The sequence below is a fragment of the Bombina bombina genome, chromosome 7 (assembly GCF_027579735.1).
Source record: "Bombina bombina isolate aBomBom1 chromosome 7, aBomBom1.pri, whole genome shotgun sequence".
NCBI lineage: Eukaryota > Metazoa > Chordata > Amphibia > Anura > Bombinatoridae > Bombina > Bombina bombina.
Genome location: NC_069505.1, coordinates 471,917,813 through 471,945,541, shown reverse-complemented (window position 1 = coordinate 471,945,541; position 27,729 = coordinate 471,917,813). Strand labels below are relative to the sequence as shown.

Sequence of the window (27,729 nt, the reverse complement as noted above, 5' to 3'; positions counted from 1 at the left end):
AGCACTTATAAACCATACAGTAAACTACATGAGACAGCAGTAAGTAACTGTGTGCACAGACCCAGCACTTATAAACCAGACAGTAAACTACATGAGAGAGCAGTAAGTAACTGTATGCACAGCCCCAGCAATTATAAACCAGACAGAAAACTACATGAGAGCAGTAAGTAACTGTGCGCACAGCCCCAGCACTTATAAACCAGACAGTAAACTACAAGAGAGAGCAGTAAGTAACTGTGTGCACAGCCCCAGCATATATAAACCAGACAGAAAACTACATGAGAGCAGTAAGTAACTGTGCGCACAGCCCCAGCACTTATAAACCAGACAGTAAACTACATGAGAGCAGTAAATAACTGTGTGCACAGCCCCAGCACTTATAAACCAGACAGTAAACTACATGAGACAGCAGTAAGTAACTGTGTGTACAGCCCCAGCACTTATAAATCAAACAGTAAACTACATGAGAGAGCAGTAAGTAACTGTGCGCACAGCCCCAGCACTTATAAACCAGACAGTAAACTACATGAGAGCAGTAAATAACTGTGTGCACAGCCCCAGCACTTATAAACCAGACAGTAAACTACATGAGACAGCAGTAAGTAACTGTGTGCACAGCCCCAGCACTTATAAACCAGACAGTAAACTACATGAGACAGCAGTAAGTAACTGTGTGCCCAGCCCCGGCACTTATAAACCAGACAGTAAACTACATGAGAGCAGTAACTGTGAGCACAGCCCCAGCGCTTATAAACCAGACAGTAAACTACATGAGAGAGCAGTAAGTAACTGTGTGCACAGCCCTAGCACTTATAAACCAGACAGTAAACTACATGAGAGAGCAGTAAGTAATTGTGTGCACAGCCCCAGCACTTATAAACCAGACAGTAAACTACATGAGAGCAGTAACTGTGTGCTCAGCCCCAGCACTTATAAACCAGACAGTAAACTACATGAGAGAGCAGTAAGTAACTGTAGGCACAGCCCCAGCACTTATAAATCAAACAGTAAACTACATGAGAGAGCAGTAAGTAACTGTGTGCACAGCCCCAGCATATATAAACCAGACAGTAAACTACATGAGAGCAGTAACTCCCCAAAGCAGAACATACAGTGATCTGAGATGTCATCGCAGAAATTGCAGCATGTCTGCAGAAAGAACAGAACACATGCAGGAACTGTTAGAGCTTGAACTTTGTAGTGCTGCTCCACATTAGACAGTTCTCTTCAAACTGAGCTGTGCTCTGGCTGCACTGTGTAAGTTTTCCTTAGCACAGTGCATCCAGAGCAAAGTGCTGTTTGAAGTGAGCAGTCAAATATGCAGTAGCGCTGCAAAGCAGCAGCGCATTGCTTGTTGACTTGCTCTCAGAGAATTCTTTTTCAAATCCGCACCCTAGCCTTTTCCAGTCTGCAAAGCTGTTTATTCTGAATGTAAGACGTTAGTATGAGCATTGCATCTTTTTTATTACTACATTTCTTTGTTAGACTAAGAAAAAAGGAAACAGATTTATTCAAGAGACATTTTAAATGTTTCTCTTTTTTTTTTTTTTTCTTTTTGGTTTTCAAAAGCTTTATTGTAGGTTCACAATCAACACTTAACAACACATGATGAAATATATGTGGTTACAAGTTGTTTATATTATTGTACATTTGTATTCTTCACTATTCATGACCAAGTTCTTCTTATGTTCACCTCAGTGTACATTCATTAGCGATCTATTTCTCCGCTAAGCAAGGTGACATGTTTGTGTTTATGATAATAAAACTTTGACTATATGGTGAACTTTTAAACAAAGAAAATAAAAGAAATAGAACTAAGAGTAAAGTCTCCCCTCTGCGAGGGGACTTCATCTGCCATGCTCCACATGGCAATTGAAAAATTAGACTGTTTGTCATCTCATTCGGGATTCTTTTAGTCTCTCGTCACTCCCTCTCCGTGCTATTAGGTGCTGGTAGGGACGCCATAGAACATAAATAAGAAGCGTGGAGGTTTGAGCCTCTCTTAATACAACTCAGCTGAGGGACTGACTCTAATTTTATGATTAATCTAGTGCTTTAATTCTATATTGGTACTAGATCCTGCTATCATCTCATCCCATAGAAACCTAACCTCTGCCAGGAAATTTAGTTTGTTCCTTCTCAAATAACCATACTCTTCCATTACCAATATATCTGCTACCCTTTCTTTCCATGCGCAGACCATGGGAGGTATCTGGCTCTTCCAATTCAAAACGATTAATGCTTTTGCTCCTGTCAGTCCCAGATGCAATAGAGTGCACCTGAGTGCGCATGTCATCTTTGTTGTGTCGTTCAGTAGTGCCATGTTGGGTGTTAATGTAAAGTCGTTTGTTAATATCTGCTTGAAATGTCTTTCTATTTCTGACCAAAATTTTTTACGTTTCCCACAGCTCCACCACATGTGAAGGTAACTTCCTCTCTCTTCACAGCCCCTCCAACATCTATCGCTAGCACTTGGATAAATAGAGTGTGACCTTGAAGGGTTAAGATACCATCTCATTATAACTTTGAAATTCAATTCTAATAACTGAGGGGACGTTGGGATTTTTTTTGTATTTTTAAAAATTCTCGCCCAGTCTTCCCCTGTCATGTTGTGTTCCAGCTCTTATTGCCACTTAGAGGTGTATGTTGGCAGGGTCAAAGCGTGTTCAGCCTGTATGAGCTTTTTTGAGATGCAGAGTGTGTGCCTAATCTCTTCTGTACTGGAGCACAGTGTTTTATAAGCTGTTAATTCTCTTAAGAACTCTTGCTTATGTGGAGAGGTATGTATGAAATGTACCAATTGTGAATATTTCAGCCAGGTAGAATATCTACCTTCTGCAATTGCTGTCAAGTTTTCTCTGTTATCTAATTTTCCATTTCGTATGAACCTCCTCAGTGGTGTTGAATGACCCCACTCTAATATCCTTTGTTTTCCTTTATCTAATCCTCCCACCAATTCTGCATTTATTGGGATAGGGAATAAAGGAGAGCGCGCCCCCGAGATATATGTCTTTCGCGTGAGTATGCTATCCCACGTATCAAAAGGTATGCTTATGTATGGCTAAATCTGTACATTGGGGAGGTCTCAATTCTTTTGGTACCCAGAATGTTTCTCTTTTTTAATGCAGCTAATTTGCAATGCAATTTTCAACTACTGCACTATATTATAAAACTTTAAAAATTGCTTTATTCTTCAGTTAACCAAATTGAAAAATTGAAAATTGCAATTGAATTGGTGCCTTAAGGTAACTGTCTATTTTAAAATTGAACTCTATTTAAAAACGACCTGCAGAATTTTTTTTCACTAAAAAATCTCATCGCAGAAAGTGAAGAAAAGTTCTGCCTCTGGGGCAGTAAGTAACTGTGTGCACAGCCCCAGCACTTATAAACTAGACAGTAAACTACATGAGAGAGCAGTAAGTAACTGTGTGCACAGCCCCAGCACTTATAAACCAGACAGTAAACTACATGAGAGAGCAGTAAGTAACTGTGAGCACAGCCCCAGCACTTATAAACCAGACAGTAAACTACATGAGAGCAGTAACTGTGTGCACAGCCCCAGCACTTATAAACCAGACAGTAAACTACATGAGAGCAGTAACTGTGTGCACAGCCCCAGCACTTATAAACCAGACAGTAAACTACATGAGAGCAGTAACTGTGTGCACAGCCCCAGCACTTATAAACCAGACAGTAAACTACATGAGAGAGCAGTAACTGTGTGCACAGCCCCAGCACTTATAAACCAGACAGTAAACTACATGAGAGAAGTAAGTAACTGTGTGCACAGCCCCAGCACTTATAAACCAGACAGTAAACTACATGAGAGCAGTAACTGTGTCCACAGACCCAGCACTTATAAACCAGACAGTAAACTACATGAGAGCAGTAACTGTGTGCACAGCCCCAGCACTTATAAACCAGACAGTAAACTACATGAGAGCAGTAAGTAACTGTGTGCACAGCCCCAGCACTTATAAACCAGACAGTAAACTACATGAGAGAGCAGTAACTGTGTGCACAGCCCCAGCACTTATAAACCAGACAGTAAACTACATGAGAGAAGTAAGTAACTGTGTGCACAGCCCCAGCACTTATAAACCAGACAGTAAACTACATGAGAGCAGTAACTGTGTGCACAGCCCCAGCACTTATAAACCAGACAGTAAACTACATGAGAGCAGTAAGTAACTGTGTGCACAGCCCCAGCACTTATAAACCAGACAGTAAACTACATGAGAGAGATGAAAGTAACTGTGTGCACAGCCCCAGCACTTATAAACCAGACAGTAAACTACATGAGAGCAGTAAGTAACTGCGTGCACAGCCCCAGCACTTATAAACCAGACAGTAAACACCATAAGAGAGCAGTAAGTAACTGTGTGCACAGCCCCAGCACTTATAAACCAGACAGTAAACACCATAAGAGAGCAGTAAGTAACTGTGTGCACAGCCCCAGCACGTATAAACCAGACAGTAAACTACATGAGAGCAGTAAGTAACTGTGTGCACAGCCCCAGCACTTATAAACCAGACAGTAAACTACATGAGAGAGCAGTAACTGTGTGTACAGCCCCAGCACTTATAAACCAGACAGTAAACTACATGAGAGAGCAGTAACTGTGTGCACAGCCTCAGCACTTATAAACCAGACAGTAAACTACATGAGAGAGCAGTAACTGTGTGCACAGCCCCAGCACTTATAAACCAGACAGTAAACTACATGAGAGCAGTAAGTAACTGTGTGCACAGCCCCAGCACTTATAAACCAGACAGTAAGCTACATGAGAGAGCAGTAAGTAACTGTGTGCACAGCCCCAGCACTTATAAACCAGACAGTAAACTACATGAGAGCAGTAAGTAACTGTGTGCACAGCCCCAGCACTTATAAACCAGACAGTAAACTACATGAGAGCAGTAACTGTGTGCACAGCCCCAGCACTTATAAACCAGACAGTAAACTACATGAGAGCAGTAAGTAAATGTGCGCACAGCCCCAGCACTTATAAACCAGACAGTAAACTACATGAGAGCAGTAAGTAACTGTGTGCACAGCCCCAGTACTTATAAACCAGACAGTAAACTACATGAGAGAGCAGTAAGTAACTGTGTGCACAGCCCCAGCACTTATAAACCAGACAGTAAACTACATGAGAGAGCAGTAAGTAACTGTGTGCACAGCCCCAGTACTTATAAACCAGACAGTAAACTACATGAGAGCAGTAAGTAACTGTGTGCACAGCCCCATCACTTATAAACCAGACAGTAAACTACAAAAGAGCAGTAACTGTGTGCACAGCCCCAGCACTTATAAACCAGACAGTAAACTACATGAGAGAGCAGAAAGTAACTGTGTGCACAGCCCCAGTACTTATAAACCAGACAGTAAACTACATGAGAGAGCAGTAAGTAACTGTGTGCACAGCCCCAGCACTTATAAACCAGACAGTAAACTACATGAGAGAGCAGTAAGTAACTGTGTGCACAGCCCCAGCACTTATAAACCATACAGTAAACTACATGAGAGAGTAGTAAGTAACTGTGTGCACAGCCCCAGCACTTATAAACCAGACAGTAAACTACATGAGAGAGCAGTCCGTAAACTTATATAATAGCCCAGTGCCGGGTTTTCCTCTAGACGCCCTGTAATTACAGTAGGAAGTTACCTGATAGTACACAGTACAGGGTATAACATAAACTTATATAATAGCCCAGTGCCGGGTTTTCCTCTAGACGCCCTGTAATTACAGCAGGAAGTTACCTGATAGTACACAGTACAGGGTTTAACATAAACTTATATAATAGCCCAGTGCAAGGGTTTTCCTCTAGACGCCCTGTAATTACAGCAGGAAGTTACCTGATAGTACACAGTACAGGGTATAACATAAACTTATATAATAGCCCAGTGCCTGGTTTTCCTCTAGACACCCTGTAATTACAGCAGGAAGTTACCTGATAGTACACAGTACAGGGTTTAACATAAACTTATATAATAACCCAGTGCCAGGTTTTCCTATAGACACCCTGTAATTACAGCAGGAAGTGACCTGATAGTACACAGTACAGGGTGTAACATAAACTTATATAACAGAAGTCTGTACATTTAATAGCCCAGTGCAAGGGTTTTCCTCTAGACGCCCTGTAATTACAGCAGGAAGTTACCTGATAGTACACAGTACAGGGTATAACATAAACTTATATAATAGCCCAGTGCCTGGTTTTCCTCTAGACGCCCTGTAATTACAGCAGGAAGTTACCTGATAGTACTCAGTACAGGGTGTAACATAAACTTATATAATAGCCCAGTGCCGGGATTTTCCTCTAGACGCCCTATAATTACAGCAGGAAGTGACCTGATAGTACACAGTACAGGGTGTAACATAAACTTATATAACAGAAGTCTGTACATTTAATAGCCCAGTGCCGGGTTTTCCTCTAGACGCCCTGTAATTACAGCAGGAAGTGACCTGATAGTACACAGTACAAGGTATAACATAAACTTATATAATAGCCCAGTGCCGGGTTTTTTCTCTAGACGCCCTGTAATTACAGCAGGAAGTTACCTGATAGTACACAGTACAGGGTATAACATAAACTTATATAATAGCCCAGTGCCGGGATTTTCCTCTAGACACCCTGTAATTACAGCAGGAAGTTACCTGATAGTACACAGGAGAACGCTATTCAATCAGTGAGGTGATATAAGACAATAGAGTGCTAGCTATCCTGCATAATGCCAACTGGGCCGAATGGCTAATGGCTAAGAGGTGGAAACGTCACTTTATTTAAAAAAAAGTGTTCTGAAGTGGGAGGTCTGAGGCACACAGCGCGGTATAAGCTCCAGGCAAATAAAGTAACTTTCCGCATGAAGTATTTTATTCTCTTAACCCTTTATTTGTAAAACTGGCAAATCCTAGCATTTAAAAAACACTAGGGTTTACCATCACTTTAAGCACAGGGATTGGCACAGAGTGTGAGGACTTGATGATGATCTCATAATTAAAAACAAGACTAAAGTGGTTTATTATACAGTGCTTAGTAGAAACTTGTGTACAGCCTCAGCATACTACTGGTCATTAGGTCATGTTAAACAATCAGATTGCAGAGGTTTCTTGTATATTCTTGTAAATATAATCCCCTTCTGATGACAAAACCAGGTGTCATGTGACGTCTGCTTACCTCCGTGTGCATCAGGAAGGTCTGAGGTTTGGTTCTTGCCAGACATTGTCTTGTTCAGCAACTGAATTTATCAGATATTCTTATAATGTTTGTCCTTTACTTTCAAACGCAGTGACGTGTATTGTACGTGATCTTCACAGTGACAGCAGCCTAATATACACAGAGAGAGAGAGAGAGAGAGAAAGAGCGAGGGGAGAAACAGAGAGACAGAGAGAGAAAGAGAGAAAAAGAGAGAGAGAAAGAGAGAGAGAGAGAGAGAGAGAGAGAGAGAAAGAAAAAGTGAGAAATGTACATGTTTCTCAATGTCCAATACACTCTATACATACATACACACACACACACAACAATATATATATATATATATACACACACACATACGCACATATATATATATACAATCACATACAGTTACACACATGTGTGTATGTGTGTGTGTGTGTATGTGTACATATATATATTTTTTTTCTTATTTTTTAAAACATTTTATCTTGGTCACAAAGAGATTATAGTAATTAAACCTAATAAATCTAACAGGGGTCAGTGATTATCAAGAAATCAATCAACTGTTCTAACAAAACACTATGGGGCCGATTTATCAATGTCTGTCCGACATGATACGCATCTCTGAATGCCGCGAGCATACGCTGTCGGAATTTAATATTGCACAGGCAGTTCACCAGAACTGCTTGTGCAATGCCGCCCATTGCAGATTCGCGGCCAATCTAGCGGCCGCTAGCAGGGGTTGTCAATAAGCCTGATCGTATTGGATCAGGCGGATTGCAGACCGCAGCCTCAGAGGCAGCGGACCATGCTAAATAATTTCTAAATGGTGTCCTGAGTTTAGAAATACCCAAGTTTACATGTTCTTTGCTTTTTTTTGCAAGTTATAGGGCAATAAATACAAGTAGCACTTTGCTATTTTCGAACCATTTTTTTTTTTAAAATAGCGAGTTACATTGTAACACTGATATCTGTCAGGAATCCCTGAATAACCCTTCACATGTATATATATTTTTTTTAGTAGACAACCTAAAGTATTGATCTGGCCTATTTTGGTATATTTCATGCCACCATTTCACCGCCAAATGCGATCAATTAAAAAAAAAAGTTAACTTTCTCACAAACTTTAGGTTTCTCACTGAAATGATTTACAAACAGCTTGTGCAATTATAGCTCAAATGGTTGTAAATGCTTCTCTGGGACCCCCATTTTCAGAAATAGCAGACATATATGGCTTTGGCATTGCTTTTTGGTAATAAGAAGGCCGCTAAATGCCGCTGCGCACCACACTTGTATTATGCCCAGCAGTGAAAGGGTTAATTAGGTAGTTTGTAGCGTTAATTTTAGCTTTAGTGTAGAGATCAGCCTCCCACCTGACACATCCCACCCATTGATCCCTCCCTGACCCCTCTCTAAAAGCTCTCTACCCTCCCCCACCTCACAATTGTCACCGTCATCTTAAGTAAAGTCTGCCAGTACTAAAATAAAAGTAGTTTTTTTATATAAATTATATGTATCAGTGGCTGACAGGAGGAGAAGGGGACAATAGGGGTTTTAGACCCAGAAGACAGAGACGGTTTAGACAGTACACTAGGAGAAACCTTCAAACTATTGATACTAGTTCGGGCACAGATTCAGATACCCCACAGTCTGCACAGGGTCCACTACCACCATACAGAGGGACCTCACGCCCCTATGGAGGAAATAGACGACAATAGTCTTTTTTAGGGGTGACCACTCGTTCAGCAGGAAGGGGAAGAGGAGGCCACACCCAAGAAGAGGTGGTCAGAGGCAGACCACCGTTCCCCCACCAACCTCCACCAATACACCAATGAATAATAACTTGGTCATCAATATTAGTGATCGTGTCCTATCAAAGCCAGAGATCCAGCTTCTAAATAATGGACTTAATTTTGTACCCACCAAAATGGGTGACCCGTTTGATCTGTGGATAGATCAACAGAAATTCCAGCGATCACTAAGACTCAAAGAACATTTCAGTAATAGTACAGCCTCTGAAACTGACATGCAATTCCGTAAATCCAGTAAGTTTGATCCCACCAGCTACAATTCGAGTATAAAAACATACTCTCGTTTGGTACAAGAGGATACCAATATGGCAAGTAAGCCGGAATTCAGAAACAACCTGACGAAGGAAGAATTTTCAGCCATAAGAACTCTGGCTACAGACCCCAAGATTATCATCCGCCCAGCGGATAAAGGGGGAGCCACCGTGGTAATGAACTATGAGTACTACCGATCAGATATTATGCTCCAACTCAGTGACACCATGACGTATTCACAACTCCAAAGAAATCCGACAAAGGAATTCCAGAAAGAGATCGATACTTTGGTGAAGGAAGGCGTGATGCAGGGATGGATTGATGAGAAGATAGCGGGCTTTTTAATAACAGAATATCCAAAATGCCCTATTCTGTATACCCTACCTAAAGTACACAAGAACCAAACTCAACCACCAGGGAGGCCCATTGTGTCTGCCCGTGAGTCCATCACATCACCACTGTCCCAATTTGTGGACTTCTTAATACAGCCCCTTGTCAAAAATATGAGATCGTACACCAGAGATTCTATGGACTTGTTGGAAAAATTGAAAAATACAAGGCTGGAGGATTAGTGGCTACTAGTCACTGCCGATGTAAATAGTCTTTACACAGTCATACCACAAAAAGAGGGCATTAATAGGGTTGCGAGAGCACTGAACAGATACCCATATGTGGGTCCACCTGCTCATTTTCTACTGCAGATTCTTGAGTTGAGCCTGAGGCTGAATTATTTCAGATTCGAGAAGTCTTACTACTGCCAAATAAAAGGAACCGCCATGGGTTTGAATGTTGCCCCTTCATTCGCAAACCTATACATGGAATTTTATGAGGAAGAAATTATGAAGGTGTTCCAAAAAGAAGAAATCGCTATATACCAACGGTATATAGATGATCTGTTCATGGTGTGGAGGGGCTCAAGGGAATCATTGCAGACATGGTTCCTAGAATTGAATGAACTAGAACAGTCCATCAAATTCAAGATGTGTTACAGTGAAGAAAAAGTTGAGTTCTTAGACCTTTGTATTTTTAGGGATGGCAATGGCATTGGAACTACATTGTATCAGAAACCAACGGACAGGAACTCTGTGCTACATGCACGTAGCTGTCACGCTACATCTTTACTGAGAGCCATCCCCAAAGGCCAAATGTCCAGAGTGACTAGAAATAATACCAACAAGGAGACCATGAAAACACAGCTCCAGGACATGGAGGTGAAATTCATGGCCAGGGGATACAAGTGGCAATATCTACTTGAGTGTATGGGCGAACAAGATGTTGCCAAAGAAAAGGAGAGAATGGCCACTAAACGCATGACCTTTACAACAAAATATTGTCCGGATACCAAGCATATTGGACATAATCTGAAGGCGTCTTGGCATATCATTCAAAGTGACCCCACACTACCATTTGGAGACTGGGATAGCCCGAGAGTAGGGTTCAAAAGAAATCGAAACCTAAGAGATCAACTGGTGGTGACCGACCCAATACATTGTTATGATAACAAGACTTGGCTATCTCATAATAAGAAGGGATGCTTTCGATGTATAGGGTGCACCACGTGTCACTCCATGATCCCTGGAGCCACCTTTCGCCATCCGGATACGAACCTTAATTACAAAATACATCATTACCTCACTTGCACTACACCCTTTGTGGTCTCTCTCATCAATTGCCCGTTCGGGCTGTTTTACGTGGGAAAAACGGTTGACGACGCCCGCACCCGCATGGCCAACCATAGATCAGCGATCAGAGCTGCAATTAGGAACCAAGGCAGTGACCAACCCGTAGCACACCATTTTGCCATCAGTGGACACAGTGTCCAGGACTTAAGGTTCAAGATCATTGCCCATGTACCTGTACCCCCAAGAGGAGGGGATAGACACCGGAAATTACTTCAATTAGAATCTAAATGGATGTACAAGTTGAACACACTACGCCCGAGGGGCCTCAATGTCAGCTTGGACTGGCATTGTTTTCTGTGAACCCAGGGGACTTATGACTCAGATGAGTTTATCAAGATGATCCTATTAGGTGGACTTTGTGGATCTCAGATGGACATATATTGATCCCTATATTATCCTTGAGTATCTGAGATTCCATGACCCATTTATACCTGCTCACTCATTCAGATGACCTTTGCTTCATGCTTTTCTCCCCTTGGTTTCCTTTCCACTTCTCTCACACTATGCTGATTTTACCTCTGGGTTCTGAGTCTAGTCTCATTCTTCCTTCTCTTCCTATGGTTTTGGTGCTTATCTCTGGTGGTCTCTTCTCTTCTGCTGCTATTTCGGGGTTGTGTATCTCTATCTTTTGTTCATACTTAGTTTATTTTACTTTATTTTCCTACACTCTACTTTGTTTATTTCAGTTCAGTTTATTTTACTTTACCTTATTTTATTCACACTATTTTATTTTAGTTTATTTTATTTTAGTTTATTTTATTTTAGTTTATTTTTGATATATATATATCATATTATTTTATTTATTTACTTTACTTCACTTCATTTTTATGGTTTATCTTATTTTATTGCATTATATTTCATTTTATTTATTTTTTACATATTTTTATTATTTATCCTTTGTTTGATTTGTAATAGCCATTATTTAGTAGATATCTCCGATTGTCGGTCATGTTGATTTTGTGTGCAGCTTAATATCAGAGAACACACCATATATTGGTATTTGTCGGGTTTCACATTAGTTTCGCGCATTGTCTTCTATAGGTGATGTATTTATATATTAGATCATCTGATGGATCTATGCCTCCCCTTGAGGAATTTAGGTTATTCTGGGGATTAACCATCAATATAGATATTATGTCATTGCATTGTATAGCCCTTTTGGGGAATTCGAGTGAATATAATATGTTCCATATTCGATAGGTTGTGTAATGTTAACTCTGCTAGACTATGGCCCATATATGTAGTGCCTCCCTGCATGGGGTGGTGGATGTAAGCCAGCCGTAACCAAGTGGCAATGTAATTACCCCTGCCAGCACCCGATTTTCATTTGCGGATGCTATGGCAACTAGTAGTGTAAACGATATGCGGACTTGTGAGGATGCCGAGATTGGGCACAGTGATGAGCGGGTCACTTTTAATTTTATTAGACCTGATCATTTGATTTTTAATTAGCTGTATTAAATTGAAGTATAGATTAAGCGGTCATTGTAATAATTTCCCCTCCGGCGGCTTGGCGTATAAGGTTGCTATGGCAACCAACCTCTGTGTAAGACATGGCGCATAGTGCTTGTTGTATAAGGTTGCTATGGCAACTAACCTTTGAATGAGGCATGGCGCCCAGTACTGATGTCACAACATGGCCGCAATGAGCGTGTCCCTCGCTACAACTCAATGCTCCATGTAACCGAATATATCAAACAGGTATTTGAACATTGCCAAATTGATAGAGTTGTATTCCTTCTAGCAACATAGTTTAATCGTAAGTAATGGGATGTTTCTGTAAACTTTGATTTCTAGGGTTGAACCCTAATACAGTCCCTGATGTTTAAAGGTATCCTGTGCCCATCTAGGTTGTTTATTAACACTAGTAATCACCGGATATTGCACGTATCACAGTTTCTTGTATAGTTCACTTTAACCAGGGTGTTAGATGTGTGATAGATGTCTATTTTCACTTGTTTGCGATGACAATATTTTGATGCCATTATATTTTAGCACATTATAGGAACTAATGCATTATAGGAACTAATGCATCTTTCATGTTTTACTGTTCACAACAATTGCTCTTTGTAATGATTTATTTTATGTATACAGAGCTCTTCTGTTTTGTATTTTGCACTAGGCTTTAGTTAGCCAGTACTTGTTTATTGAGGATCACCATGACAACTGCTTTTTGAATTTTGGCGCAATTTTCTCACTGGGGGAGGGGCTTATTTTGTTTAAATTTCCAGTTGAATGCATTTTTTGTTTGTCTGAGGAAGGGGAGTGTGTCCCCGAAACGTCACGCTTGATTCATTAAATTTTCACTTAAAAGACCAGAGAGTGCTTTCCATAATTTATATATTCATATCTGCTAGCACCCTGGCATCTAATATTTTGGAAGTGAGAGTGCTCTCATTGAATTATTATATATATATATATATTCTGCAGTGTTGGATCCCCCCTTAGCCCCAACCCTCCCTGATCCCCCCCGAAACAGCTTTCTAACCCTCCCCCTCTACCTAATTGCCGCCATCTTGGGTACTGACAGCTGTCTGCCAGTACCCAGTTTCCTAAAACAAATGCTTTTTTTTTTTTAATAAAAAAAAAAACAAAAACATTTTTCTGTAGTGTAGCTGCCCCCCCTCAATACCCTACCCCCTCCCAGATCCCTTTCCCAACACTTATTCCCCCCTCCTTCTCCCTCTCCATCCTTCCCTTACACAGCACTTAATGTAGCGGACGCCCCCCTCACGTGCTCCAGCCCCCTTGCGCGCAGTGCCGGAACTAGATCCCCGCTTGCCGGAACTTCACCAGCAATGGGCCGCCCACCCGCCTCCCTCATATCCCTCCCAAGCCACCAACGATCAGCACCATCGCTGGCCGATGCATCGGTTTGCTTAAAAAAAGGGTATTGCACAATGCCTCAATATTGAGGCATTGCTGCAATACCCTGAAAGCGTCTGGGAGCGATCACGATCGCTTCCATCTTTTGAAATCCCTGAGGGTGTACCAGGCACGTCCTTATTAGTTAACAACCGTTTTTTGTAGGACTTGCCTGGTCATTAAGGGGTTAACAAATTGTTATGGGGTGGGGAAAAAAGTTCGAATCACAACAACCATAAGAAAAAGGAGGGTTAGGGGTCCCAGACATTCATCTATATAATTTGGCATCACTATCAAAGGTGGCAATAGATTGGTTGACTGATACGGAACACTTCCCGGACAAAATATTAGACAATTTAAAGGGACATTGAACACTAAATAAGTGTTAGATAGAATTATGCATTCAAAGAAAAGATTAGTATGAGAATAACATGTAGATGTATTTTTTAAAGTTTAATTCGCTGTTTAAATATTGACAAAATAAGTGTAAAGTTTTAGTGTATATAAAACAATGGGAGCTGCCATGTTGTAACTTAGGTTACCTTCTTTGCTGTGGCCAATTAGGGGCAGTTATAAATAGGTCACTAGAATGTGCAGCCAATAGCTGTGTGTAATATAACAGTGTTCTGCACTTCCATTTCTAACAGGAACAGGAAAGCTCACAATTTCAGAATGGAATTAAAGGAAAAGGACAAATAAATAATGACAGTATATTGCAGAGGTTTTTTTATATATACAATTTATCATTTTATATTACCATCTCAAAGTGTTTAATGCCCCTTTAGTCTTGGAAGACAACTCAACAGACATGTTATTACATCTAGAATGGAAGGAGATCTCCCCACAGATTAAAACTAATATTATGTATGAAGATATACTAAAAGCTTGGTTTAAGAGTCACAAAATCTGGGAAGTACCTCACCAATGGTCACTATACCTCCACATAAGAAATAATCCAACATTTCTCCCAGGCCTAGAGTCGCATATCTTTAAAGTTTGGGACAAAGTAGAATTGAAGAGCATAGGGGACATTATAGATATTAAGCAGAAAAAAAATAAAAACATTGGCAGAAATACAAGCGAAGTTTGAACTACCTGAAACACACTACTTTGCTTATTTGCAAATTACACACTACATATTAGAGAGTCTGAAGGTCTATCCTGGACTATGGGAGCCACATTGCTGTGCTAATACAATAGAACTGTGTAAAAAAGGCAAGTTCACACTGAGGAACTTATAGAGCTCCGTTGGACTCAAATAGGGGAGAGATCATGGCCCAAACATTGCATGGTTGGCAAAACAGATCTTTCTACCCAATTAGGAATTGAAAATATAGTAAGGAGCTTCAATAATATTAAAGAAGTTACACTGGACTCATATTTCAGAGGATCTCAGGCAAAACTAATAAATAGATTCTATATCACACCAAAAAAGCCTTTAAATGGCTTCAATGCGGAAATAAATGTGTTAAAGGGACACTGAACCCAAATGTTTTCTGTCATGATTCAGATAGAGCATGCAATTTTAAGCAACTTTCTCATTTCCTCCTATTATAAATTTTTCTTCGTTCTCTTGCTATCTTTATTTGAAAATCATGAATGTAAATCTTAGCAGCCAGCCCATTTAGGTTCAGCACCATGGATAGCGCTTGCTTATTGGAGGCTGATATTTACCCACCAATAAGAAATCATAACCCAGGTTCTCAACCAAAAATGGGCCGGCTCCTATGTATCACATTCCTGCTTTTTAAATAAAGATAGCAAGAGAACGAAGACAAATTGATAATAGGAGTAAATTAGAAAGTTGCTTAAAATTGCATGCTCTATCTGAATCATTAAAGGGCCATAATACCCAAATGTTTAAACACTTGAAAGTGATGCAGTATAGCTGTAAAAAGCTGACTAGAAAATATCACCTGAACATCTCTATGTAAAAAAGAAAGATATTTTACCTCAAAAGTTCCTCAGTAGCCACATCCCATTGTAAAGGATTTCTAAGCAGCATATTAGTATGTCTGTCCTGGGACAGCTGAAAGGATGAGCCTTGTGCACTCTCATCTTATTTCACCAATCAGGTAAAGGAAGTTTACTATGAATTCTCATGAGAGTTAAGTCAAATCTCATGAGATCACAGTAAAAAAGTTCATGACCTCAGCAATGCTGATGCTGATTGGTTGCTGTTCATTTCTTGATTTTTTTTATTTTTTTCCCTGCAGCTGGGAGCAGCTGAGTGTAACTTTTTACACAGAACTTACTCTGCTGAGCTGAGGAAATTGTGAGGTAAAATATCTTCCTTTTTTTATATAGAGATGCTCAGGTGATATTTTCTTGTCAGCTTTTTACAGTTCTACTGCATCAGTTAGACGTGATTTAGCATATGAGTATTATGTCCCTTTAAAGAAAACATTTGCATAGAGCTACAACAACTAATCGGCATAATCGATAATAATCGATTATGAAAATAGTTGTCAACGAATCTCATAATTGATTAGTTGGTTGGCAATTAGTTGGTCTGTGCACGGCAGCAACTGGGCACTATAAGTTTCTTTTTAAGTTTACAACTACTCCTGTCTTATGATTTTAGCGCATCACTTGCTATTGCTGATTATATGTACTCTATAGATAAATGTGCAAGGCCGTGTCCTTTTACTGATATTTAGTCTTTAGCCCTTTTGCCTTTTTTTTCTTTCTATTTTTAATTACTAAATTCAACCTCTGTAAGTATATATCTGTTATTTTATTTGGACTAGATATTTTCCCCCCTAACCTTATAGATGGCTGTTTAACATTGCAGATAGATATTCAAGATATTTTTATGTTAAAATGAAGTCCATGCTTACTTTGTTGAGAGGCCCCTTGCATTGGTGGAGAACTAACAAAGATAAATAGCCCATCTTCGTGAAATTGGCAAAACCCTATTTATGCATCTCAGGCACCTCAACACCATCTGAGTGCCTCTTCTCTGCTGCTGGCAAAATAGCTTGCAAAAAAGAGATCCAGCCTCAGCCAGACGCATGTGGTCATGATGACATTTTTTGCATATCAATGCAAAGTTTCTGAAAGAGTGAATAACAGAATGTTATCAACAGTGATAATCTACCTCTTTGTAGTTCTACCTCTTACTAGCTCTGTCTCTCTTCAAACAGTTTGTGGTTTTGTTTTGCTTAATTATAAAAAAAAAAAATCTGCTGCTTAAAAAATTGGACCAAGTTGTTTTAATATAAAAAGTTTTAGTCGGAAGTTTATATTTATAACGCTCAGTATGTGGATTTTATTTTAGATATAGGAAAAAAATATTTATTTTTTTTTAGTCGATTAATCTAAAAAATAATCGGTCGATTAATCGATTATGAAAATAATCGTTAGCTGCAGCCATTTGCGTTTAGTGTCCCTTTACATGTAGTCGAATAGACCCCTCACTGAAACGTTTTATGTGGAATTGCACACATAATGAATCAGCTTTGGCTAAAAGTGAGTTACTGAGTAACCAAGATACTCAAAACAAATATTAAAATAGATTTTAAAGATATTCTTATATTACCATATTTAAGGTTGGAGGAAAGGAGATTTAATCTCCTGCAAAGGAAACGTTTTTTCACTGTAAGAGCAATAAAATTGTGGAACTCATTACCAAAGGAGGTAGTGAATGCCAATACCCTAGATACATTTAAAAATTATTTGGATACATTTCTGTCTATAAACAAAATTCATGGATATGATTGCTAGTATTAAATGGGTCACCTTTTAGTGGGATTATTTAAGTTTAACTGGAGTTTTTTTGTATATATTTTAGATTTGTATAGGTTGAACTCGATGGACTTAGGACTTTTTTCAAACTCATCTACTATGTTACCAAATAGACAGATATACAAAGAGAATGTCATGTTCCTCTTAATGGTTATAATTATGACAAGGAAATGTATACTGAAAGTGTGTCTATCCCCAGATATACCCAGTGTGAGGAAAGCAAAACAAGCTTTAGTAACACAACTAAAGACTGACGTCTTTGATACACTGTGTGATAAAGAAGTAAGATAAAAAAAAATGAGTAAAGAAGTGGGGCGCTTTTACAAAAGACCTAGATAGAAAGCAACAAAAACAGATTTCTAGTCCTCTGGTTAATGCTAATCAGAACAAGATAAGCTGGGGCCCAGAGTTTGAGTTATCCCAGATCTTATAATATAGCACATAATGGAGAAGGCTATTCCCCTTTTGATTTGAAATTGGTTTTATGTTTAATAATTAAAGGGACATAATACTCATATGCTAAATCACTTGAAACTGATGCAGTATAACTGTAAAAAGCTGACAGGAAAATATCACCTGAGCAGCTCTATGTAAAAAAAAGAAGATATTTTACCTCACAATTTTCTCAGCTCACCAGAGTAAGTGCTGTGTAAAAAGCTATACTTCAGCTGTTGCCCAGCTGCAGGTAAAAAAAAAAAAGAAGAAGAAATGAACAGCAGCCAATCAGCATCAACAGTGCTGAGGTCATGAACTCTTTTACTGTGATCTCATGAGATTTCACGTAACTCTCATGAGATTTCATAGTAAACTTCCTTAAACTGAATAGGGAAATAGGATGAGTGTGCCTGAGGCTCACTCCCTTGCCTGTCCCAGAACAGATATACTGATTTGCTGCTTAAAGTCCTTTATAATGGGGTGTGAATACTTAGGACATTTTAAGGTAAAATATCTTTCTTTTTATATAGAGATGTTCAAGTGATTTTTTCTAGTCAGCTTTTTACAGCTATGCTGCATCACTTTCAAGTGCTTCAACATTTGGGTATCATGTCCCTTTAATTAACATTTACTATTAGAGTTCTCTCCTGTATGTATTTTCTGATGAATAATAAGATTTGATTTATTTCTAAAACATTTGCCACATATAGAACAGGCAAAAAAGTAAATTACAAAGTTCCATCAGCCTAATATATGCAATATCACAAAAGAGTCATTGGGTGGCAGTTTTACAAATATATCTGTATCCCAAATTAAGTCCTCTTTCCAGGGCACAATTGGGAAGAGCGGCAATAGTCAGTATTTAATAATGCAGTATTTGCTACCGTTATTTCCCAATATGCTAGGCTTACCTCCTCTGCATCTTCTGAATCAGCTCGGTCGCTACGCTGTCTCCAGGCCCGGCTGGGGGGAACTTACCCTCTGCAGCTTGACTGCCTCGCGCTGTTCTGCAGAGAGGTTTTCCGTGAAGCCTTCAAGCCTTCTGCCTTGAGCAGCGTGCAGCTACTTGGCGTCTCTACAACTGACACCGCTCCCAGTCTTCGGCCCTCCTCAATGACGTCATCAAAGCAATACCGCTCTCCATACGGTTCTGTTAGCGGCTACCTGGGATCGTATAAGCTCCTTCTGAATGGATTCTGGTGCATTAGCAGTTGAAGAAATGAGAAAAAGAAGGGGTTTCCAGATGAAGTAGCTTAATAATCTTCAAAGTTTATTTAGGACATTATAAAATCAGCAATCTCTGTAAAACCACAAGTGAGTATGCTCAGACATGGTCTAACGCGTTTCAGCTTTCACAGCCGTACTCATAGACCTATCTTTGTGTCTAACATACAAGTCTCTTATAACCATATCAATTAAAAACACACACCTGAACATAATCAGTGTTTCAATTCATTATAATAGTGCATTACTATATATGCTATATCTCCATATAAGAGAGCCTATTCTAGATGCAGGGATGCTGATATGATCACAATGGAGTCAAATAAATATATGCAATCATTTTGATTAAATCCAAGTTATTAATTATAATATCTCTATTTTTCCACATATATACAGGAAAATATATATAGAGGGATTAAAAAACAACACTTATATTGCGCTCTGCAAAATGGCTAGTACAAAAAAATCTGTATCGGCTATATATTACTTATTTATTTAATTCATGCGTTTTGTTCATACATGTAAAATAATAAATATCACCAATATCAATACAGTGTTTCTAGTAATTTTAAGTTCCACTAGTCAATCATGCAGCTGAATAAACCTGTTGACAACTCAGGTGACAAATCACCTGCAAATATTGTACTATATCTCTGCACTCAGGTATCATTCTACTCATATACCGACTGTACTCTTATATTACCATTCAAATAATTTTGCACATAGACTGCGCTTTCTCATATCTATCATTATTAGAACTGGTCTCAGTTTGATGTTACACTTAATAATATTTCTTAGAAGTGCAATATAATATTATCTCCCAGGATTTGCCCAGAACTTTTCTTTACATCTATTATCTCCAATAATTTTTTAGGTCAAACCTAGAGTTTAGCCCTTGTGGTATCCTAGTATTCATTTTAAAGATCCAATAGATCTCTTGTTTATTTAGTAATTGTTCTATGTCTCCTCCTCTTTCATTCAAACTAACTTTCTCAATTATATTCCAGGTGAATGTGTCTAAACTTCTGTTGTGTAGTTCAATGAAATGTTTAGCTATTGGTGTAATTTTTTCTTCTTTCTTCCAACTTTCAGATTGTGATGTTATGCTATTGAGATGTTCTCTTATTCTTACTCTGACCTCACGTGTAGTTTTGCCAATGTACTGAAGGTACTCTTTGCAAGTTATTAAAGGGACAGTCAAGTCCAAAAAAAACTTTCATGATTCAGATAGGTCATGTAATTTTAAACAACTTTCCAATTTACTTTTATCATCAATTTTGCTTTGTTCTCTTTGTATTCTTAGTTGAAAGCTAAACCTAGGAGGTTCATATGCTAATTTCTTAGACCTTGAAGGCCGCCTCTAATCTAAATGCATTTTGATAGTTTTTCACCACTAGAGGGCATTAGTTCACGTGTTTCATATAGATAACACTGAGCTCATGCTCGTGAATTTACCATGGAGACAGCTCTGATTGGCTAAAATGCAAGTCTGTCAAAAGAACTGAAATAAGGGGGCAGTCTGCTGAAGGTTAGATACAAGGTAATTACAGAGGTAAAACGTGTATAATTATAACTGTGTTGGTAATGCAAAACTGGGGAATTGGTAATTAAGGGATTGTCTATCTTTTAAAACAACAAAAATTCTGGTATTGACTGTCCCTTTAAATATACTACATTAGAGGTTCTACAATTAACACATTTCTTAGTATCACATTTCTCTCCTGTTACACTGGAACCAAAGTTTACACCTGTGGTCACATATTGACATGCCTTGCATTGTAGATATCCACATTTATGTGTACCCTTTACTTCCAACCAAAAGGATTTTTGCATTTTTGTATCTTTTTGTACTGTTGGAGAGATAAAGTTTCCTATAGTTTTTCCTCGTCTATAGGAGAAGTTGTAGTTACTTTTTGTTATATGTTGTAATTTCTCGTCTGCTCCAAGAATAGGTATATGCTTTTTTATAATGTTACATATTTCTTTATATTGAAGTGAATATTGTGTAGTAAACATTATTTTGTTACTATTCCTGTTCTTTGTCTTATTCTTGGTAATATTATCCTTGCATTTGATTAAGTCTTTCCTATCCATTGCCATGACCTTAAACTTGGTGTCTTTTACCAATTGTTTCGTAAAACCCCTCTGTTTGAGATTTTTCTCTAATATGTCTGCTTCTCGCCCAAAGCAATCCTCCTTTGAAGAGTTCCTTTTTGTTCGTATGAACTGTCCTTTCGCTATAGCTTTAAAGACTTGATTCGGGTGATTGCTTTTCGCGTGAAGCAGAGCATTCCTTGCAATAGGTTTTCTATACATTTTAGTGTGAATATTTCTTTCTTCAACATTTACATATAGGGTCACATCTAGATAGTTGATTTCTGTCTCATGTGATTCATGTGTAAACTTCAGATTGATGTTATTTGTATTTAAATAGACAATGAATTCATTGAGGGTATTATCTCCCTGCCAAATAAAGATTAAATAATCTATAAACCTCTTATAGAGCAATATATTCTATTTAAATTGATTCCCATCTTTAAAGATTTGGGACAGCTCCCACCACCCCATATAGAGAAATCTCCCCCAAAACTAAAGTAGTTATGAGTAAGTAAATAGGCAAGAATCCTTAATACATAGTTTCTAAATCCTTCACTCATATGATGTCTTTCAGATAGCAAAAACTCGATTGCTTTTAAGCCCTCTATATGTGGCCTGTCTAGTTTTACACTACTATAAGGACAAAGTTGGATATACAAAATATGTACTATTTGGAAAGTGAATAGTTTAGACTTTTAACAGCTTTCTTTGTGGACTGCAAGATTTAATAACCTCTATTAAGAAAGATGGAAAATATATACTGTGTGATGATTATCAAACAATGTGTAATTTAATGATTACGTATTTGCTATAAGAATATAAAAGAAATAATTTATACTGTATATTGGAAACAAATAAAATTACATTTTAAAAAAATAATGTAAAAAAACATTAAAAAAGTAAACAGGGGTCGACAAATCTGTTTAGGATTTAGGAGCCAGTAAGAATATTTAGGAGCCAGGCATTTTTAGGTGATATATGGAGAATAACCCAAAAAGTTAGGAGCCAGGGGTAGAATTTTAGGAGCCAGTGGCTCAATGGCTCCTGGGTTTGTCGACCCCTGGTATAACATTATTACAAAACTGCTGCCATATAGTGCTGCAGACACGTGCACGCTCTTGAACTGACCTTCCTGCTTTTTAACAAAGGATAACAAGAGAACAAAGAAAATGTGATATTAGACGTACATTGGAAAGTTGTTAAAAATTGTATGTTCTATCTGACTCATAAAAGAAAAGAAAAAAGGCTTTGTAATCATATGAAATGCAAAAAAAACAAAATGTATATCTCACCTTTCTTTAATGGTGGCGAGAGTCCATGACCTGTTATGTATGGGATAATCATTCCTACCACTAGGAGAAGGCAAAGTTTCCCAAACTCCAAAAAGCATATAAACCCCTCCCACCTCACTTATTCCTTAGTTTGACGTATAGCCAAGTGGTGAGGTGTTTAAAAGGATTAATAAGCCAAAAAAATGGGTGGGGGCTCGTGGACTTTCATATATAGGTGGAGAACGTCTACGACCTGTTACAGATGGGATATATTACCCAAGATGTGGAAGGCCACGAGTAACAAAGGGAGTAATTAAAATAAACAGCTTTACACATAGACACTAATCATCGAGTAGCAGACAGCCAATATCTGAAACATATCAGCAGAGGTAATGGTAGGAGTGTAATGTCGATCTGTAAAAGGAGGCAGTAGATGAATCCCTGCAACCGAATTTACAGAGAGCCCATGAAAAGATTTCCCGTGAGGTGAAAACATGGTGACATGAGGCAGTACTCCCTTTACTTGCCTCAGACAAGCACTGTACTCTGAGGGGAACCGGGCTTCAATATGCTCTGAAGCACCTTTCACTTAAGAAATCAAGCACATCATGCTTCACCACCTAAGGAGGCAAAGTAAAAACTAAGGTATGCGTGAGGTGGGAGGGGTTTTATAGGTTTTTGCCTCCTCCTAGTGGTAGGAATATATATACCATACGTAATAGCTTGTGGACTCTCACCACCTATATGAAAGAAAAAAAAAAGAAGTTATTTTCTAAATATTTCAAACACATAATTAAATCATTTATGGTTTGAGAGTATATAATAATATTGGTGACAATCAGGATACTGACTCCAAAGACATCAGGCAAAGTGTCCCAGGTGAAGCCACCAATCAACAGAAGCAAAGAGGGGGGGTGTCGAAGGCAAGGAATCTCCTCGTACAAACAAATACCCAGAGCAGGGGTTGATAGAAAAACTGTTTATTTAAAACATATAAAAGACAGCAACGCGTTTCTCAGCCAACAGTGCCGTTTCATCAGGCTATCGCCTGACGTCTTCAGAGTCAGTATCATGATTGGCGGACACCATACCTCGTGACCTACTGCTGAATATCGGGAGTGAGTCTGTCGGGTGACTATGAGGTCCTGGCTTGTTGTTTATGGCGCTGGGAGTGCCTGAACCTATGTGAGTTGGCAATTGTCTGTTCTTCCTTGTACCTAGTTTTGATGATATTGCTTTATGAGGCGCCTCCTTTCTGTTTCCACAGGATTCTGATTTGACTACCTTTTTTGGCAGAGCTGCCGATCACAGAATCCATCACCTCCTTTTTGGACTGTCTTCATTATTAGCACCTTATTACGTGTGTGCACCTCTTAAGGGTGTAATAGCCTTATTTGTTTGATATCCCTTTAATAATATGTTTTACAAAGCCATTGCCACCATCTACACCCTGTATATCTGTCTCATCCACACACCTCCTCCCCAGCACCTTATAAACACTAAACATGTATTCCCTCTGCCTCACATCCACCACCCCGTCCTAGAGCATCTCACGTATTGATATAAAAGCAAGCTCATGCCTGAGGAAATGGCACAGTAGATGCCGAGAAACGCGTTTGTGTATGTGCTAAGTTTTTAGTATTGATTTTACATTGCAATTTTTCTTTTATGTTCTTATAAATGTGCTAGCACTTGGATGTGCTTAACAAAGTGTGAGTATTCAATCGTAAACACGGTCATTATTGGACCCATATTACATTATCAGACTGCACTAGGAGGCGCCCTTTTTCATCTGCTTGCTTTTAGATTCTGTGTTCCATTTGTGGTATCGAAAGGAGCAGCCACCATCTGAGTGCAGTGCGCTGGGACACTGAAAGTTTGCCTTCACAAATTGTGAGTACCCCTATATCTTTGCCTTCACAAAGTAATCATCCGATTGACTACACTTGGAGGCGCACTTCCTGTTCGCCTTTTTGTTGTTTCAGTTATCATGTATTAATATACAGTACTATAGAGATCTTAAATAGGTCTTAAACACACACAATGCACTTTATATGACAGACATACCATCTGCCTGACACAGACAGCTCACTTCTCAGTATCTTATATGCAGATATACTATATAATACAGAGGTTCCCTCTGCTTCACACACACAACCCCCTCCCCAGTACCCCATACACAGATATATAATATAGAGGTTTCCTCTGCCTCATACACACACAGCCCCCTCCCTAGTATCTTACATACAGATATATAATATTATAGAGAGGTTTCCTCTGTCTCACACATAAAGCCCCTCCCCTGCACCTTATATACAAATATATAATATTATAGATTCCCTCTGTATCACACACAGACCCTCTTCAGTGCTTTAAATACAGATATATAATATTATACATATATTCCCTCTGTATCACACACACAGCCCTCTCCAGTGCTTTATATACAGATATATAATATTACAGAAAGATTCCCTCTGTATCACACACAGCCCCCTCTCCAGTGCTTTATATACAGATATATAAAATTATAGATAAATTTCCTCTGTATCACACACAGCCTCCTCTCTAGTGCTTTATATACAGATATATAATATTATAGATAAATTCCCTCTGTATCATGCACACACAGCCCCTCTCCAGTGCTTTATATACAGATATATAATATTATAGATTCCCTCTGTATCACACACACACAGCCTCCTCTCCAGTGCTTTATATACAGATATATAATATTATAGATTCCCTCTCTATCACACACACAGCCCCCTCTCCAGTGCTTTATATACAGATATATACAGTATCTCACAAAAGTAAGTACACCCCTCACATTTTTGTAAATATTTTATTATATCTTTTCATGTGATAACACCGAAGAAATGGCACTTTGCTACAATGTAAAGCAGTGAGTGTACAGCCTGTATAACAGTGTAAATTTGCTGTCCCCTCAAAATAACTCAACACACAGCCATTAATGTCTAAACCATTGGCAACAAAAGTGAGTACACCTAAGTGGAAATGTCCAAATTGGGCCCAATTAGCCATTTTCCCTCCCCGGAGTCATGTGACTCGTTAGTGTTACAAGGTCTCAGGTGTGAATCGGGAGCAGGTGTGTTTAATTTGGTGTTATCGCTCTCACACTCTCTTATACTGGTCACTGGAAGTTCAACATTGCACCTCATGGCAAAGAACTCTCTGAGGATCTGAAAAAAAGAATTGTTGCTCTACATAAATATGGCCTAGGCTATAAGAAGATTGCCAAGACCCTGAAACTGAGCAGCAGCACCGTGGGCAAGACCATACAGCGGTTTCACAGGACAAATTCCACTCAGAACAGGCCTCGCCATGGTCGAACAAAGAAGTTGAGTGCACGTGCTCAGGGTCATATCCAGAGGTTGTCTTAAGGAAATAGACGTATGAGTGCTGCCAGCATTGCTGCAGAGGTTGAAGTGGTGGGGGGTCAGCTTGTCAGTGCTCAGACCATACGCCGCACACTGCATCAAATTGGTCTGCATGACTGTCGTCCCAGAAGGAAGCCTCTTCTAAAGATGATGCACAAGAAAGCCCGCAAACAGTTTGCTGAAGACAAGCAGACTAAGGATATGGATTACTGGAACCATGTCATGTGGTCTGATGACACCAAGATAAACTTATTTGGTTCAGATGGTATCAAGCGTGTGTGGCGGCAACCAGGTGAGGAGTACAAAGACAAGTGTGTCTTGCCTACAGTAAAGCATGGTGGTGGGAGTGTCATGGTCTGGACCTGCATGAGTGCTGCCGTCACTGGGGAGCTACAGTTCATTGAGGGAACCATGAATGCCAACATGTACTGTGACATACTAAAGCAGAGCATGATCCCCTCCCTTCAGAGACTGGGTCGCAGAGCAGTATTCCAACATGATAACGACCCCAAACACACCTCCAAGACCACCACTGCCTTGCTAAAGAAGCAGAGGGTAAAGGTGATGGACTTGCCAAGCATGTCTCCAGACCTAAACCCTATTAAGCATCTGTGGGGCATCCTCAAACGGAAGGTGGGGGAGCGCAAGGTCTCTAACATCCTCCAGCTCCGTGATGTCGTCATGGAGGAGTGTAAGAGGACTCCAGTGGCAACCTGTGAAGCTCTGGTGAACTCCATGCCCAAGAAGGTTAAGGCAGTGCTGGAAAATAATGGTGGCCACACAAAAATTGACACTTTGGGCCCAATTTGGACATTTCCACTTAGGAGTGTACTCACTTTTGTTGCCAAAGGTTTAGAAATGAATGGCTGCGTGTTGAGATATTTTGAGGGGACAGCAAATATACACTGTTATACAGGCAGTACACTCACTACTTTACTTTGTAGCAAAGTGTCATTTCTTCAGTGTTGTCACATGAAAAGATATAATAAATATTTACAAAAATGTGAGGGGTGTACTTACTTTTGTGAAATACTGTAATATTATAGAGATTTCCTCTGTATCACACACACACATCCCCCTCTCCAGTGCTTTATATACAGATATATAATATTATAGATAGATTCCCTCTGTATCACACACACACATCCCCCTCTACTGTGCTTTATATACAGATATATAATATTATAGAAAGATTCCCTCTGTATCACACACACAGCCCCTCCCCAGTGCTTTATATACAGATATATAATATTATAGATTCCCTCTGTATCACACACATAGCCCCCCTCTCCAGTACTTTATATACAGATATATAATATTATAGATAGATTCCCTCTGTATCACACACACAGCCCCTCTCCAGTACCTTATATACAGATATATAATATTATAGATAGATTCCCTCTGTATAACACACCCAGCCCCCTCTCCAGTACCTTATATACAGATATATAATATTATAGAGAGATTCCCAGTGTATCACACACACACAGACCCCTCGCCAGTGCTTTATATACAGATATATAATATTATAGATAGATTCCCTCTGTATCACACACACAGCCCCCTCTCCAGTGCTTTATATACAGATATATAATATTATAGATTCCCTCTGTATCACACACACAGCTCCCTCTCCAGTGCTTTATATACAGATATATAATATTATAGAGAGATTCCCTCTGTATCTCACACACAGCCCCCTCTCCAGTGCTTTATATACAGATATATAACATTATAGATAGATTCCCTCTGTATCACACAC

The 27,729-nt window shown here is 39.2% G+C and overlaps 1 protein-coding gene across 4 annotated transcripts in view; it reads right to left on the bottom strand.

The window, feature by feature from the left end:
* The window catches only part of LOC128666762 (gastrula zinc finger protein XlCGF71.1), a 60,397-nt gene that overhangs the window by 28,984 nt on the left and 3,684 nt on the right, over window positions 1-27,729 (bottom strand). For 2 of the 4 annotated variants that reach the window (XM_053721538.1, XM_053721541.1), the window contains exons 2-3: window positions 18,883-19,167; window positions 7,180-7,329 (exon numbers count right to left, since the gene is read on the bottom strand). In XM_053721538.1, coding sequence (XP_053577513.1) covers window positions 7,180-7,225 — 46 coding nt within the window. In that variant the 5' untranslated portion in view covers window positions 7,226-7,329; window positions 18,883-19,167. The remainder of the gene's footprint in view (window positions 1-7,179; window positions 7,330-18,882; window positions 19,168-27,729) is intronic. The other 2 variants (XM_053721539.1, XM_053721540.1) reach the window with 2 other exon arrangements.